Raw genomic sequence first — 16,023 nt, forward strand, 5'->3', positions numbered from 1 at the left:
TCACAGAGCTGCTTCTCCATGTTGTCCCATCCACCTCAGACAGGTCACGACCACCGGAGGATCATGTCCCTCTCAGGTCAGAACCCAGGGGTACTACACTATTATTTCCACAGTGCACCAGTTGAAAAACACGTGTAAAGTATAATCATCAAGTCGTTGATGGTGATGAACAATTGAGGATATTATTTACAGAGTTTTAACACAAGTAAATATTCTTTTAGTTAAATCAGTCTTCAGCTAAGCATTCAAAGTCAACAGTTGTTTCAATCGTTTAATTTTTAGTTTGACATATCTGTGTGTCATATGCTATGCCATTTTCAGAATTAATACATTGGCCTCGTTTTCTTTTTGCCTTCTTTTCAAGCTTGCCTTTTAGGAAGACTTTCAAATTCAGGAGGTGCCTGCTCAAGTAGCATTTTGTTAAAAGTTCAGGTCATTGTTTTAAGTTTAAATGATGCCATTTTTTTAAAAAATACCTTTGTGGTATTTATTTATTAATTTTGTGATTCAGTGTGTATTTACTTCACAATTTATGTGTTCATTTTATAATTATATGTGTATAATGGTAATCACAAGTAATTACTTAAATTTATATGATTAATAGTTAATTTTTTTTAATCTATTCCCAGCCCTAAGGTGTATATATATTGTAATGTGTGTAGTACTTAAATGCTGCGCATTTTTTATTTCAATCGGTGGTACATTACATACATTAGCAGTGCTATTTAGAACCTTAATACCAAATGATATATAATTGAGGCAACAGAGGAATTGACAATATATCTTAATAAACAGAACCTTAAGTAGGAAGAATATAATAAATAAAATAGAATGAATAAGGATTACTAATAAATGTGTAAATAAACAGATTCCACAAACAGCTATACAGAGGGCAAAATTGCCTCCTTGGACCCATGTTTGAGACCTCTGCAGTAATACAGTCAAGCTACATTTTTCTGTTTGACAGTTCAATTTGTATATAATAAACTGATAATGTAAGTCTAAAAATATTGTGTAATTGGAAAGGTGATTTTTGCCGTGCTGTATGCTGTTATTTTACCTGATTGATTTTCACCAAACTTTCGAAAGATGCTATCATTGATATTTATGCATGAGTACACCACATTGCTGGAGATCACTTTAAATACTTTTTTTCCTATCTGTTAATGTTGGCTCAAGTATGTTTTATTTTTACAGGAGCTCTCACCAAAGCAGATGACTGAAGCCAGGAGAATATTTGAAAAGTATGATAAGGTATTTTGAATATTGTTTTTAACACTTTGTTTTTATCCCAATAGATGTATATAGAGGTAATCCTCTTTAATAAAACCCCTGTGTGCGTCCAGGGGTCAGGGGTGTCTATGTGTGAGTGTCTTTTGGTGGTGTGCATGCGTGGGGCCACGCTGCAAATCGCACCGTGCCCCGCGAATGTGCACGGCACCGTGGACGTACACACACTGGAAGCTGGGCACACAGTGAATGGCCTACCTGCAGCCACGCATAATAAGCAAATAAATACGCGCACATAAAATCTGTTGCTGGGGAGACAAGGCATACAGTAATCAGCTGCACGCCAGCACGGATTCAAATACTTTGCTGGGGAGCTGAACACTACTTGCTGAGGAGACGCCACTGGCTACATCAGCTGCTGCATGCCACACATTAAATTACTTGCTGGGGAGACGCGCCACAGGCACGATTATCAGCTGCATGCCACACATTACATCAGTTGCTGGTGAGACTGCTGATTGCCTACTGTTTTGACAGAAAATTAAAGGCATATTACGGACATCAAAGCCAGTATTACGGTCAGAGAAAATTACAGGCATTTTACAGAAATATAAACTAGTATTACTGCGAGAGAAAATTAAAGGCACACAATACAGTGACGCATATTACAGCCACATACAAGCCAGTATTACTGTAAGAGAAAGTATTACGGACATACAAGCCTATATTACTGACTATCTGCTAACAACATGCCACCCAAACAAAGGACACGTCAAGTAGGACAAAAGACACAGACAGTGAAATCGTATATAAGCAACATCTCCTGGAAGACTGGTCAGCTCAAAAAGTAAACATCAACGAAAGAAAGGCTGAAAGACAAAGAAAAATAAGAGCAATAAGATCGATTGAAGAAAAAGAAAAAGAGCATCAGAAAAACGCTAAAAGAGAGAGACTCAGAAGAGCAAATAGATCTATAGAAGAACAGGAAAATGAGCGTAAAAAAATTCTCAAAGAGAAAGACAAAGACATTGTCTTGTCACAGTGCATTTATGGCGCAATTCAGTCCATTTGCAGAGGCCTGCAAAATGTTGTACCAAGTTGAAAAAGACTATGAAGAGGATGCCGCCAAAACCGGCAATGTTATTAAGGAAATGTCCATGACAATAGTACAAGATCGCAAAAATGACCAAAGGTGCTATAACGCACCTAAATATAATGAGGTTGCTTTTATTTTTCAAAATGATGATGGAGAACCACCACTTGAAAGAGATCTTCTTATACACTGCAAACCAAGTGAAGATAATACCAACCAAAGAACAACACAAAGAATTAGTGTCCTTGATCCTAATTTGGAACCCGTGGTTTACCCATTGTTATTCCCCTATGGGGATCAAAGCTGGGGAATTGACATACCTTTGCAAAACAGACCACAAGCTTTATTAACTTTAGCAAACCAGTCACACAATCCTTAGGTTAGAGTCACTCAAATGTAATACTACGGTTGCCGTCTTTCCATCAAAGAGGATTTTAACCCCTTCTTAAATGCTGGCCGTCTTACACAGCAATATATAGTTGATGCATATGTAAAACAGAAGCCAACAGACTCCATTATATACAGAGGGATGCAAAAGTTTGGGCAACCTTGTTAGGGCTCATTTATACTTCACGCTCAGAACGCGTACGCGTCCGCATCATGGCTGCCCGCAGCGTTCCCAGCGTTCATTTCACGCGTCCTCTGAGCAGGTCCTCAGAAATTAGCTGCAGCGTGCGCGAGTTGCAGTACCAGCAAAAGTCGGGCGCAGTGTGCTAAAAGTCGGAGCGTGGCGTCAGAGTCTCTGTTTACTATCTACATGTGACAGCAAGCCTCTATGGAATCCTTCGGGATCGATGTCGCGCTTGCTGTTTGATGAATGGTTCAAAGTGTTGAAGCAAAATGCCGACATACAGATGCATTCGTGGTGCTTTTATATTCAAGCGTCGCATATTCCCGATCGTAATGACACGATACATTTTAAAAGTCTCACATACCATCTTTTGTGTCGTCTTTTTTTAACTTTTTTATTTTTGCAACTTAACAACAGCAACATAATGTATAGCGTTATATTTGAACCACTGAGAAAAATAAAGGACACGGTGAAAACGTGTATTTTGTGATTAAAGTGGAAATTTTTAATCTCTATTTGTCCACTTTAACCTCGTAGTTTACTTTATCATTAAAGCAGACCGTCGTAAACGTCATCCCAGTTTTTAATCGCTACGAGCTTCTTGAACCTGACAGCTGCGGCAAGCAGCAAAAGATCACCACACAGAACAAATTAAATGTATGATATTCCAACTCTCTGCACATTTAGAATCTTTAGATTCATACTTGATATCACTTTCATGATGAAATGCATTAAAGTGTGTATGTTACATTTTACATGTAATTTCATTTAAATAATGAATACTGTTAATAATTACACATATGGGGGTGTCACGGTGGCGGAGCAATAGCACTGCTGTCTCGCAGGAGTTACGTTGCTGGTATTTCCTGCTTGTATTCCACACTGTGCTCCAGTTTCCTTCCAAAGATAAGCAGATTTGGGGATTTGGTGCCGCTAGTGTATGTGTGCTTGTATTCACCTTGCGATGAACGGAGACCTCGTCCAGGGATTGTTTCTCAGTCGTGCCCAATGCTTGTTGGAATGGACATATCCCTGGATTGATGGATTTAATCAATAAACATCCTTTTCACAGATACTGCGGTAAGGTGTCATCAGAATTTAATAGGTGTTTTAGGCAATTCACAACACAGAGAAGCCAAACATGTTCTCACCGTGATAATATCTCGCACTGCCACCTGGTGGACTCCTCCAGATTTACGTAAAGTACGCGCAAGTATAAACACTTCAACGCTTGCGTAGCAGGAGCGTCCGCTGCAGCATGCGTCGCGTCGCGTGAAGTATAAATGAGCCCTAAATAGTCATTATTTTCCTGTATAAATCGTTGGTTGTTACGATAAAAAATGTCAGTTAAATATATCATATAGGAGACACACACAGTGATATTTGAGAAGTGAAATGAAGTTTATTGGATTTACAGAAAGTGTGCAATAATTGTTCAAACAAAATCAGGCAGGTGCATAAATTTGGGCACCACAAAAAATAAATTAAATCAATATTTAGTAGATCCGCCTTTTGCAGAAATTACAGCCTCTAAGCGCTTCCTGTAGGTTCCAATGAGAGTCTGGATTGTGGTTGAAGGTATTTTGGACCATTCCTCTTTACAAAACATCTCTAGTTCATTCAGGTTTGATGGCTTCCGAGCATGGACAGCTCTCTTTAACTCACACCACAGATTTTCAATTATATTCAGGTCTGGGGACTGAGATGGCCATTCCAGAACGTTGTACTTGTTCCTCTGCATGAATTCCTTAGTGAATTTTGAGCAGTGTTTGGTCGTTGTCTTGTTGAAAGATCCAGCCCGGCGCAGCTTCAGCTTTGTCACTGATTCCTGGACATTGGTCTCCAGAATCTGCTGATACTGAGTGGAATCCATGTGTCCCTCAACTTTGACAAGATTCCCAGTCCCTGCACTGGCCACACAGCCCACAGCATGATGGAACCACCACCATATTTTACTGTAGGTAGCAGGTGTTTTTCTTGGAATGCTGTGTTCTTTTTCCTCCATGCATAACGCCCCTTGTTATGCCCAAATAACTCAATTTTAGTTTCATCAGTCCACAGCACCTTATTCCAAAATGTGCTTGAGCATACCTCAAGCGGCTGTTTGTGCTGTGGGAGAAAAGGCTCCTCTGCATCACTCTCGCATACAGCATCTCCTTGTGTAAAGTCGCGAATGGTTGAGCGATGCACAGTGACTCCATCTGCTGCAAGATGATGTTGTAGGTCTTTGGTGCTGGTCTGTGGGTTGACTCTGACTGTTCTCACCATTATGTCGCTTCTGTCTATCCGAAATCTTTCTTGGTCTGCCACTTCGAGCCTTAACTTGAACTGAGCCTGTGGTCTTCCATTTTCTCAATATGTTCCTAACTGTGGAAACAGACAGCTTAAATCTCTGGGACAGCTTTCTGTATCCTTCCCTAAACCATGATGGTGAACAATCTTTGTCTTCAGGTCATTTGAGAGTTGTTTTGTGACCCACATGTTGCTACTCTTCAGAGAAAATTAAAGGAGGAGGGAAACTTACAATTGACCCCCTTAAATACTCTTTCTCATTATAGGATTCACCTGTGTATGTAGGTCAGGGGTCACTGAGCTTACCAAGCCAATTTGAGTTCCAATAATTAGTTCTAAAAGTTTTGGAATCAATAAAATGACAATGGTGCCCAAATTTATGCACCTGCCTGATTTTGTTTGAACAATTATTGCACACTTTCTGTAAATCCAATAAACTTCATTTCACTTCTCAAATATCACTGTGTGTGACTCCTATATGAAATATTTAACTGACATTTTTTATCGTAACAACCAACGATTTATACAGGAAAATAATGACAATTAACAAGGTTGCCCAAACTTTTGCATCCCACTGTATGTCAAAATCATCCTCAATTGCGTGTTGAAAAATACTAAGGATTAATGGATCATTTACTTAATGAAGCTGGCCTGAGTCCTGGAAAATGTATATTTTGCCTTCTTCATTTGCAGGTAGCCCCAGAAACATGCTACAAAATTATCAAGATGCTATGACAATTGTCAGAAAATATGGAAAACCTGATCTTTTTATTATAATGACATGCAGTCCTAAATGGGAACAGATTGTAAATAACCTACAACATGGTCAAACTGTTGATGGACAACCACATTTAGTTGCAAGAGTATTCCACTTAAATCTGAAAGCTCTAATCGATGATTTCTGTAAAAAAACACATTTTTAGAGTCCTAAAAGCAATGGTCTACGTGATAGAATTTCAAAAGAGAGGTTTACCACATGCTCACATACTTCTCATTCTTAAAGAAAGCTGTAAACCAAAAAATGAAGAACTGATAGATAAAATTGTCTGCTGAAATACCTAATATAGAAATCACTCCTCACTTGCAATTGTAACAAAACACATGATTCATGGATCATGTGGAGCACTCAATCCTAATTCTCCATTTATGACAAATGCTTGAAGGATTTTCCGAAGGAATTCCAAATAAAAAACTATTGCTAACAGCAATGGCAATCTAAAGTACAAGAGAAGAAATACAGGCCAAAGTATAATTCTTAACGGAAAGAAAATTGATAACAGTTGTACCATATAATCCTTACCTAGCCTTGAAGTACAATTGCCACATTAATGTTGAAGTTTGCGCATCAGTGAAAGCATTAAATACATTTTTAAATATGTGTACAAAGGTCATGATTGTGCTAATGTTGTCATTCAAGAACAAGGTACTTTGAATCACGATGAAATTAAGACCTTTATTAATTCAAGGTATGTCAGCGCTCCTGAAGCAACATGGCATTTGAATAGGTTTGAAATGCATTATCAATCACATACCATCCATAGATTAGCGGTGCATCTGCCTGAAGAACAATCAGTGTTTTTCAACCCAAATGACATTACCACAGCAGTATAGAGAGCTTCAAACCGTGATACTCAATTGACAGCTTGGTTCAAATTAAATCAACAAAAAGAGGAAGCAAAGAACATATTATTTTCTGACATTCCTTTGCACTATGTGTTTGACTCTAAAAATTGTAGTTGGAAGTTACGTCAACGTGGTGCAGAAAAAGCTATTGGATGAATGTATTCTGTCAATTTTACATCAGATACAGAGCACTACTGTCTGTGTCAACTATTGCTGCATGTTCCGGACACAGTATCCTTTGAAGATCTGAGGACAGTACATGGAAATGTCTATCCCACTTTCCGAGAGGACGCAAAAGCTAAAGGACTTATTAATGATGATCAAGTGTGGGAGAACACTATGGAAGATGCTGTCCAATTCACAATGCCTAAACAACTTAGGGAATTATTTGCATATATCTGCATTTTTGCATCATTACAAAATATGAATGACCTTTTCCTAAAATATGACCAATACCTCATTGAAGATTTAGTTCACAAACATAACACAATGATGATTGCACAATGTGTCGTAACATCGCACTTAAAGAAATATTCAACATTCTGGTACTACATGGCAAAACCTGTGAAGATTTTGGATTGCCTTCCACAATGCCAAATGCTGATCTACTTTGGAATACGTATGACAAGGGATTTCAAAAACGCACAGCTGAAGAAATGGAGAAAACATTAAACAGAGAACAAAAATCAGCTTTATAAAAAATATTGTCTGCAAGCAAAAATGACAACCTTTGCCACCGTTGTTTTTTTTTCGATGGTCTAGGAGGTAGTGGTAAAACCTATCTTTACAAAACCCTTATCAGCACAGTTTGTGGAGAAGGTAACATTGCACTCCCTGTAGCCTCCACAGGTATAGCAGCCAATCTTCTTAGGGTGGAAGAACATACCACTCTCAGTTCAAATTACCTGTTCTGATACTTGAGAACTCAATATCAAATATGTGCCTCAATTCTGCTAAGGCTGAAAATTTGAGATCTACAGTAGTCATTTGGAATGAGTGTACTATGGCCCCCTCTATAGCCATTACAGTGGTCGACAAACTGCTGAAAGAAATAATGGATAACCACAAACCATTTGGAGGAAAAGTTCTCTTATTTGGTGGAGATTTTCGGCAAACACTCCCCGTGGTTCCTCATGGTGACCGGACAAAAATTGACAAAGCATGTATAAAGTATAATAAACTGTGGCAAAACTTCCAAGTACTTAACCTTACAAACAATATCCGTTCAGTCGACACTGAATTCAGCAGTTGGTTGATCCAAGTTGGCAATGGTGATACACCACACATTGACGGTTTGCCTGAAGACATAATTGAAATCCCTTCAAAAATTTTATGCACAGGAGATATCGTCAAAGACTTATTTGGAGAAAAAATTCCTGTTGCCGAATTCTCAAAGATAGCAAAAAAATCTATTCTTTGCCCAAAGAACTCTGATGTTGATACCATAAATGAAGAGGTGCTCAACATTTTGGAAGGAGATACTGTGACATTCCTCCGCTCAAACTCAATTGATGTCTCAGCTTAAGAAGATATGCAGAACTATCCTATTGAGTTTCTTAATGAACTAACTCCAACAGGAATGCCGAAGCATAAACTGAACCTTAAAAAGGGAGAAATAATTATGCTCTTTAGGAATATAAACACTAAAAGAGAATTGTGCAGTGGAACCCACCTCTTTCTTAAAGACTTGAAAAGAAACCTCATCATTGCTCAAGTAATAACAGGTTCAGCTGAAGGGGACATGGTCTTTATTCCCTGTATTGATTTGGCTCCATCCTCTACTAATTTACCCTTTACCTTCAGAAGGTGACAATTTCCAGTTACATTAGCCTTTGCCATGACAATTAATAAAGCTCAGGGGCAAACCTTAGAAAAGTTGGCATTTACTTGCCAGAGCCAGTATTCAGCCACGGTCAGTTATATGTTGCGTTATCAAGAGTTAGACGTTTTTCAGATGTTGTTGTCAAGGTTGTTGATGGTCCTGAACAAGGCAAACTCAGAATATTTACAAGAAATGTTGTCTATAATGAAATTTTATAGAAAGATTTCATGACGTAAAAACAATAGAAAAGTTTTCCTAAATATCTTCTTCAGATATTGTGTATTACAGATTGTTACAAAGTTTTACACTAAGGCAATATTAATTATACTTACTGTATTGTGTTATATGTTTCTATTTTATTTTTATTATTTTTTTTACTTTAGGCTTCTTGCAAAAATATTTTTGACAAAAAAAAATTAAGACAAGAAACAGAATGAGGTCAAGGTCCCTTGCCATTTAATATAGACTGTTCCTACTAATGTTTATGCACTACTGTTCTAGCGCCCGTTATTGTAACGGGCTTAACGTCTAGTAGTTGTATAATATTTCCCCACTAACTGCTGTGTTTTACCAAATCTCTGAATCATTATTCAGTTTACTCCATAACATATATATCTGAATTAGTTTGTGGTTTCAAATGTAATACAAAAAGTAACTAACTGCATTTATGAACTGTGTATGTATCTGTACATTGACTGTATATACAGTGGTGTGAAAAACTATTTGCCCCCTTCCTGATTTCTTATTCTTTTGCATGTTTGTCACACAAAATGTTTCTGATCATCAAACACATTTAACCATTAGTCAAATATAACACAAGTAAACACAAAATGCAGTTTTTAAATGATGGCTTTTATTATTTAGGGAGAAAAAATCCAAACCTACATGGCCATGTGTGAAAAAGTAATTGCCCCCTTGTTAAAAAATAACCCAACTGTGGTGTATCACACCTCAGTTCAATTTAGCCACCCCAGGCCTGATTACTGCCATACCTGTTTCAATCAAGAAATCACTTAAATAGGAGCTGCCTGACACAGAGAAGTAGACCAAAAGCACCTCAAAAGCTAGACATCATGCCAAGATCCAAAGAAATTCAGGAACAAATGAGAACAGAAGTAATTGAGATCTATCAGTCTGGTAAAGGTTATAAAGCCATTTCTAAAGCTTTGGGACTCCAGCGAACCACAGTGAGAGCCATTATCCACAAATGGCAAAAACATGGAACACTTCCCAGGAGTGGCCGGCCGACCAAAATTACCCCAAGAGCGCAGAGACGACTCATCCGAGAGGTCACAAAGACCCCAGGTCAACATCTAAAGAACTGCAGGCCTCACTTGCCTCAATTAAGGTCAGTGTTCACGACTCCACCATAAGAAAGAGACTGGGCAAAAACGGCCTTCATGGCAGATTTCCAAGACGCAAACCACTGTTAAGCAAAAAGAACATTAGGACTCGTCTCAATTTTGCTAAGAAACATCTCAATGATTGCCAAGACTTTTGGGAAAATACCTTGTGGACTGATGAGACAAAAGTTGAACTTTTGGAAGGCAAATGTCCCGTTACATCTGGCGTAAAAGGAACACAGCATTTCAGAAAAAGAACATCATACCAACAGTAAAATATGGTGGTGGTAGTGTGATGGTCTGGGGTTGTTTTGCTGCTTCAGGCCCTGGAAGGCTTGCTGTGATAGATGGAACCATGAATTCTACTGTCTACCAAAAATCCTGAAGGAGAATGTCCGCCATCTGTTCGTCAACTCAAGCTGAAGCGATCTTGAGTGCTGCAACAGGACAATGACCCAAAACACACCAGCAAATCCACCTCTGAATGGCTGAAGAAAAACAAAATGAAGACTTTGGAGTGGCCTTGTCAAAGTCCTGACCTGAATCCAATTGAGATGCTATGGCATGACCTTAAAAAGGCGGTTCATGCTAGAAAACCTTCAAATAAAGCTGAATTACAACAATTCTGCAAAGATGAGTGGGCCAAAATTCCTCCAGAGCTGTAAAAGTCTCATTGCAAGTTATCGCAAGCGCTTGATTGCAGTTATTGCTGCTAAGGGTGGCCCAACCAGTTATTAGGTTCAGGGGCAATTACTTTTTCACACAGGGCCATATAGGTTTGGATTTTTTCTCCCTAAATAATAAAAACCATCATTTAAAAACTGCATTTTGTGTTTACTTGTGTTATATTTGACTAATGGTTAAATGTGTTTGATGATCAGAAACATTTTGTGTGACAAACATGCAAAAGAATAAGAAATCAGGAAGGGGCAAATAGTTTTTCACACCACTGTATGTATTCTATATATGTGTTTATATACAGTATATATATATATATATATATATATATATTAATATATATATATAATAGAGATTAATAAATGAAAAAGATTCACCAACAATATTCGAAAACAACAATTAAGAAAAACATCAAAAAAAAAAAAAATACTAAAAATAACCCCAATGTGAATAAAGCTGCTGTTAAGAGATCATATTATAAAATTTACACGGTCTGCTTACTAAAATAATTACAGGGGTGGTAATGGGATCACCGGGGCTTTAGTCCAAAAAATAATTTTGATCATCCCTGTTTAAACCTTCTATACTTTAAACAGCTTATATTTGAGTAAACCATTTCAAGAAATAATTAGCAACCTATTTTGTTTCGTTTATGTGCTAAATCTTGCCTTATGACCTTTACAGGACGAATACTATCACTCTGTATATTTTAGAAAACAATTTTCCTATTGCTATCCCGTAGCGAAGCACGGGTATTCAGCTAGTGTATGTATAATCTGTAATAATTCCCAAGGAAACAACAAACTATAAATAATTGTGAAAGTTTACTACCTTTCCTTGTTGTCTGGAGTTTTAAGCTTGACAAAATTAGTAGTAGCCTTCAAGGGGGCAACAAGAAAATGAAGAACTTGCAGCAGGATTTTAAACAAAGTAATCTGCTAAAGTATACAACCTATCTTAACTACAGTGGTTAACAGGGAAGGATTAAAACATTTATTTTTTAATAAACAATAGTATATTTCATTGTTTTCTTCAATAGGATAAGAATGGCAAAATAAATAAAGAAGAGCTAAGAACATTGTTTACAGATCTCTTCCCGCACTTTCACAAGTAAGTCATAAGTTTTAAAGTGAATTTTATATACCATTTCTTTGGTTGTTTATTCCTTACTATTTATTTTGCTTAACTATTTTTTTATATTTGAATGTTTTATATTTTTTTTAAAATACAGTGCATCCTGAAAGTATTCACAGCTCATCACTTTTTACACATTTTGTTATGTTACAGCCTTATTCCAAAATAGATTAAATTCATTTTTTTCCTCAGAATTCTACACATAACACCCCATAATGACAACGTGAAAAATGTTTACTTGAGGTTTTTGCAAATTTATTAAAAATAGCAAAATACCCACGCTTCACAGCGGAGAAGTAGTGTGTTAAAGAAGTTATGAAAAAGAAAAGGAAACATTTAAAAAAAAAAAAAGTAACATGATTGTCAGTGTAATTGTATTGTCACTGTTATGAGTGTTGCTGTTGCTGTTGCTATATATATATGTGTATAGCAAAATACCCGCGCTTCGCAGCGATGTCGTATGTTAAGGAAGTTATAAAAAAGAAAAGGAAACATTTTAAAAATAACGTAACATGATTGTCAAAGTAATTGTTTTGTGTATTTGGCGGCAGCGTCACGAAGTTGTTTTCATCTAGCTGCATCAGAAAATGTACCACTACGTCTGACACGCCTCCTTTTTACTGTTTTAATAAAAACAGAGTGCTGTAAAAGACTCATTGCAAGTTATCACAAACGCTTGATTGCAGTTATTGCTGCTAAGGGTGGCCCAACCAGTTATTAGGTTCAGGGGCAATTACTTTTTCACACAGGGCCATGTAGGTTTGGATTTTTTTTCTCCCTAAATAATAAAAACCATCATTTAAAAACTACATTTTGTGTTTACTTGTGTTATATTTGACTAATGGTTAAATGTGTTTGATGATCAGAAACATTTTGTGTGACAAACATTCAAAAGAATAAGAAATCAGGAAGGGGGCAAATAGTTTTTCACACCACTGTGTGTGTGTGTGTGTGTGTATATGTGTATATATATATATATATATATATATATATATATATATATATATATATATATATAGCAAAATACCAGCTACAGCGGAGAAGTAGTGTGTTAAAGAAGTAATGAAAAAGAAAAGGAAACATTTAATAATAACGTAACATGATTGACATTGTCATGAGTGTTGCTGTCATATATATGCCTACCTGAATAAGTCACCCTCGCTTCGCTCTTACTTTTTTACCGTTCATTTAATCATGGCTAGTGGCGGGAAAAATTATAAAATGGAAGGAGGATTACACCGAGTATGGCTTTACCAAAACAATTATTGATGGCGAATCGATTATTCATAAAGCTTGAACTGGTGATCTGTTTTTCTGTGTTAACCTCATATTTTTTCATACTTCTTCTCAAACCAAGGGGTGCGAGGGTAAAATGAATCGGGATCCGCTGATCAATGTAATCGGTGTACCAGGAAATCATGCATTGACAAAAGTTCCCCTTTGCTTGTAATGCAAAGTGTGATTAAATGCATTATTTTTTAACACGTTATAGAGCACATGCATCAAAGCTTTTCAGCTGTGCTTGTGCTAAGAAAAGGAAACATTTTTAAAAAAACGTAACACGATTGTCAATGTAACCTTTTGTAAGTAGTGCCTGGAGGATACAATGTGGAGAAACTCTAGAGACAACGTGTGTATTAACTTGTGGATTTTTCTGTGAGTATTTGGTGGCAGTGTGACGAAGTTGCTTCGGAAGACGGCGTTAGCCGCGGAGCTCAGCTCAGAGCGAAATGAGGTGAATGGGAGGGGAGATGATGATGATGTCACTCTTCCACCCGCCTTAACTGTCAATCCCCCCACAAACACAGTTTCTCGGAATTTGCATAAGCACAGCCTTTGACCAGCAATTTGAACTTAGTTAGAAAGTGATCAAAACTGTCATTTATACCCTGCATCCTCTCATTAAACTTGTATCCCGCATTAGCCGTGGGCATGACAAACGCCAGCGGCAGCCTGTCTATGAACTTAATTTAAACTTTAGGTTTACACCGTGCTTTGTTTCTGAAGTAGCTGCAGGCATGAATATGCTTGTACAGTATGTGTCACTCGCTCGCTTCTTATTGTTTCGCTTCCTTCTCAATTGTATAATGCATGTTTTCTTCAGCGCTTTTTGGAGCTCTTCCTGGTTTTCTACGTAATGCGTTGACAGTCAGTTCACATGATTACGTTGAGGCGTGATGATGTCACACGAGACTCCGTCCCCCACGGCCATCGAACTCTAACTCCATTACATTTTATGCAGAAAATTAGCTTCCAGTTATGACCATCACACGTAGAATTTCGAAATGAAACCTGTCCAACTTTTGTAAGTAAGCTGTAAGGAATGAGCCTGCCAAATTTCAGCCTTCTACCTACACGGGAAGTTGGAGAATTAGTGGTGAGTGAGTGAGTGCTTTGCCTTTTATTAGTATAGATAAAAGAATTGAGAAATCACATGTACTTTATATATACTTTATATGTATTTTATAAAAAGTATTCACAGCCTTTGCTCAATACTTTGTCGATGTACCTTTGGCAGCAATTACAGCCTCAAGTCTTTTTGAATATGATGCCACAAGCTTGGCACACCCATCCTTGGCCAGTTTCGCCCATTCCTCTTTGCAGCACCTCTCAAGCACCATCAGGTTGGATGGAAAGCGTCGGTGCACAGCCATTTTAAGATCTCTCCAGAGATGTTCAATCGGATTCAAGTCTGGGCTCTGGCTGGGCCACTCAAGGATATTCACAGAGTTGTTCTGAAACCACTCCTTTGATATCTTGGCTGTGTATTTAGGGTCGTTGTCCTGCTGAAAGATGAACTGTCGCCCCAGTCTGAGGTCAAGAGCGCTCTGGAGCAGGTTTTCATCCAGGATGTCTCTGTATATTGCTGCAGTCATCTTTCCCTTTATCCTGAGTAGTTTCCTAGTTCCTGCCGCTGAAAAACATCCCCACAGCATGATGCTGCCACCACCATGCTTCACTGTAGGGATGGTATTGGCCTGGTGATGAGCGGTGCCTGGTTTCCTCCAAACGTGACACCTGGCATTCACACCAAAGAGTTCAATCTTTGTCTCATCAGACCAAAGAATTTTGTTTCTCATGGTCTGAGAGTCCTTCAGGTGCCTTTTGGGAAACTCCAGGCGGGCTGCCATGTGCCTTTTACTAAGGAGTGGCTTCCATCTGGCCACTCTACCATACAGGCCTGATTGGTGGATTGCTGCAGAGATGGTTGTCCTTCTGGAATGTTCTCCTCTCTCCACAGAGGATCTCTGGAGCTCTGACAGAGTGACCATCGGGTTCTTGGTCACCTCTCTGACTAAGGCCCTTCTCCCCCGATAGCTCAGTTTAGATGGCCGGCCAGCTCTAGGAAGAGTCCTGGTGGTTTCGAACTTCTTCCACTTGTGGATGATGGAGCCTTTACAAAACCTCCCACTGTGCTCATTGGGACCTTCAAAGCAGCAGAAATTTTTCTGTAACCTTCCCCAGATTTGTGCCTTGAGACAATCCTGTCTCGGAGGTCTATAGACAATTCCTTTGACTTTATACTTGGTTTGTACTCTGACATGAACTGTAAACTGTGGGACCTTATATAGACAGGTGAGTGCCTTTCCAAATCATGTCCAGTCAACTGAATTTACCACAGGTGGACTCCAATTAAGCTGCAGAAACATCTCAAGGATGATCAGAGGAAACAGGATGCACCAGAGCTCAATTTTGAGCTTCATGGCAAAGGCTGTGAATACTTATGTACGTGTGCTTTCTCAATTTTTTTATTTTTAATAAATTAGCAAAAATATCAAGTAAACTTTTTTCACGTTATGGTTATGGGGTGTTGTGTGTAGAATTCTGAGGAAAAAAATGAATTTAATCAATTTTGGAATAAGGCTGTAACATAACAAAATGTAGAAAAAGTGATGCGCTGTGAATACTTTCCAGATGCACTGTAGTTGCTAAACATCTGCTATATGGTAGTGGTAGCAAAATGATTACATAAATGATATATATAATGTTATGCCCAAAACACAGAATCATACGCTTAACTCTGCACAAATGCCATTCATGTTCTTCTTGTCTAACGTAATTTCTTACCATCTTGGACTGAACCTTACAGCTGCTGAATTTTGTTGTTCTTGAATAGCTAAATGGAGATATGCAGCACTAGCACACAGTTGTAGACTTTTACTAATTCAAATTTTGCTCAAGCTTGACCACATTTCACAATTCACATTACACTGCTACCATGAGTACCTCAGATAAA

The 16,023-nt window shown here is 38.0% G+C and overlaps 1 protein-coding gene across 4 annotated transcripts in view; it reads left to right on the top strand.

Moving 5' to 3' along the window:
• Positions 1–16,023, top strand: part of cep43 (centrosomal protein 43) — a 92,364-nt gene that overhangs the window by 43,188 nt on the left and 33,153 nt on the right. For all 4 annotated transcript variants that reach the window (XM_039747683.1, XM_039747685.1, XM_039747684.1 and 1 more), the window contains 2 exons: positions 1,198–1,254; positions 11,692–11,762. In XM_039747683.1, the coding sequence (XP_039603617.1) occupies positions 1,198–1,254; positions 11,692–11,762 (128 nt within the window). The remainder of the gene's footprint in view (positions 1–1,197; positions 1,255–11,691; positions 11,763–16,023) is intronic.

This window comes from Polypterus senegalus, chromosome 3, assembly GCF_016835505.1.
Source record: "Polypterus senegalus isolate Bchr_013 chromosome 3, ASM1683550v1, whole genome shotgun sequence".
Taxonomy (NCBI): domain Eukaryota; kingdom Metazoa; phylum Chordata; class Cladistia; order Polypteriformes; family Polypteridae; genus Polypterus; species Polypterus senegalus.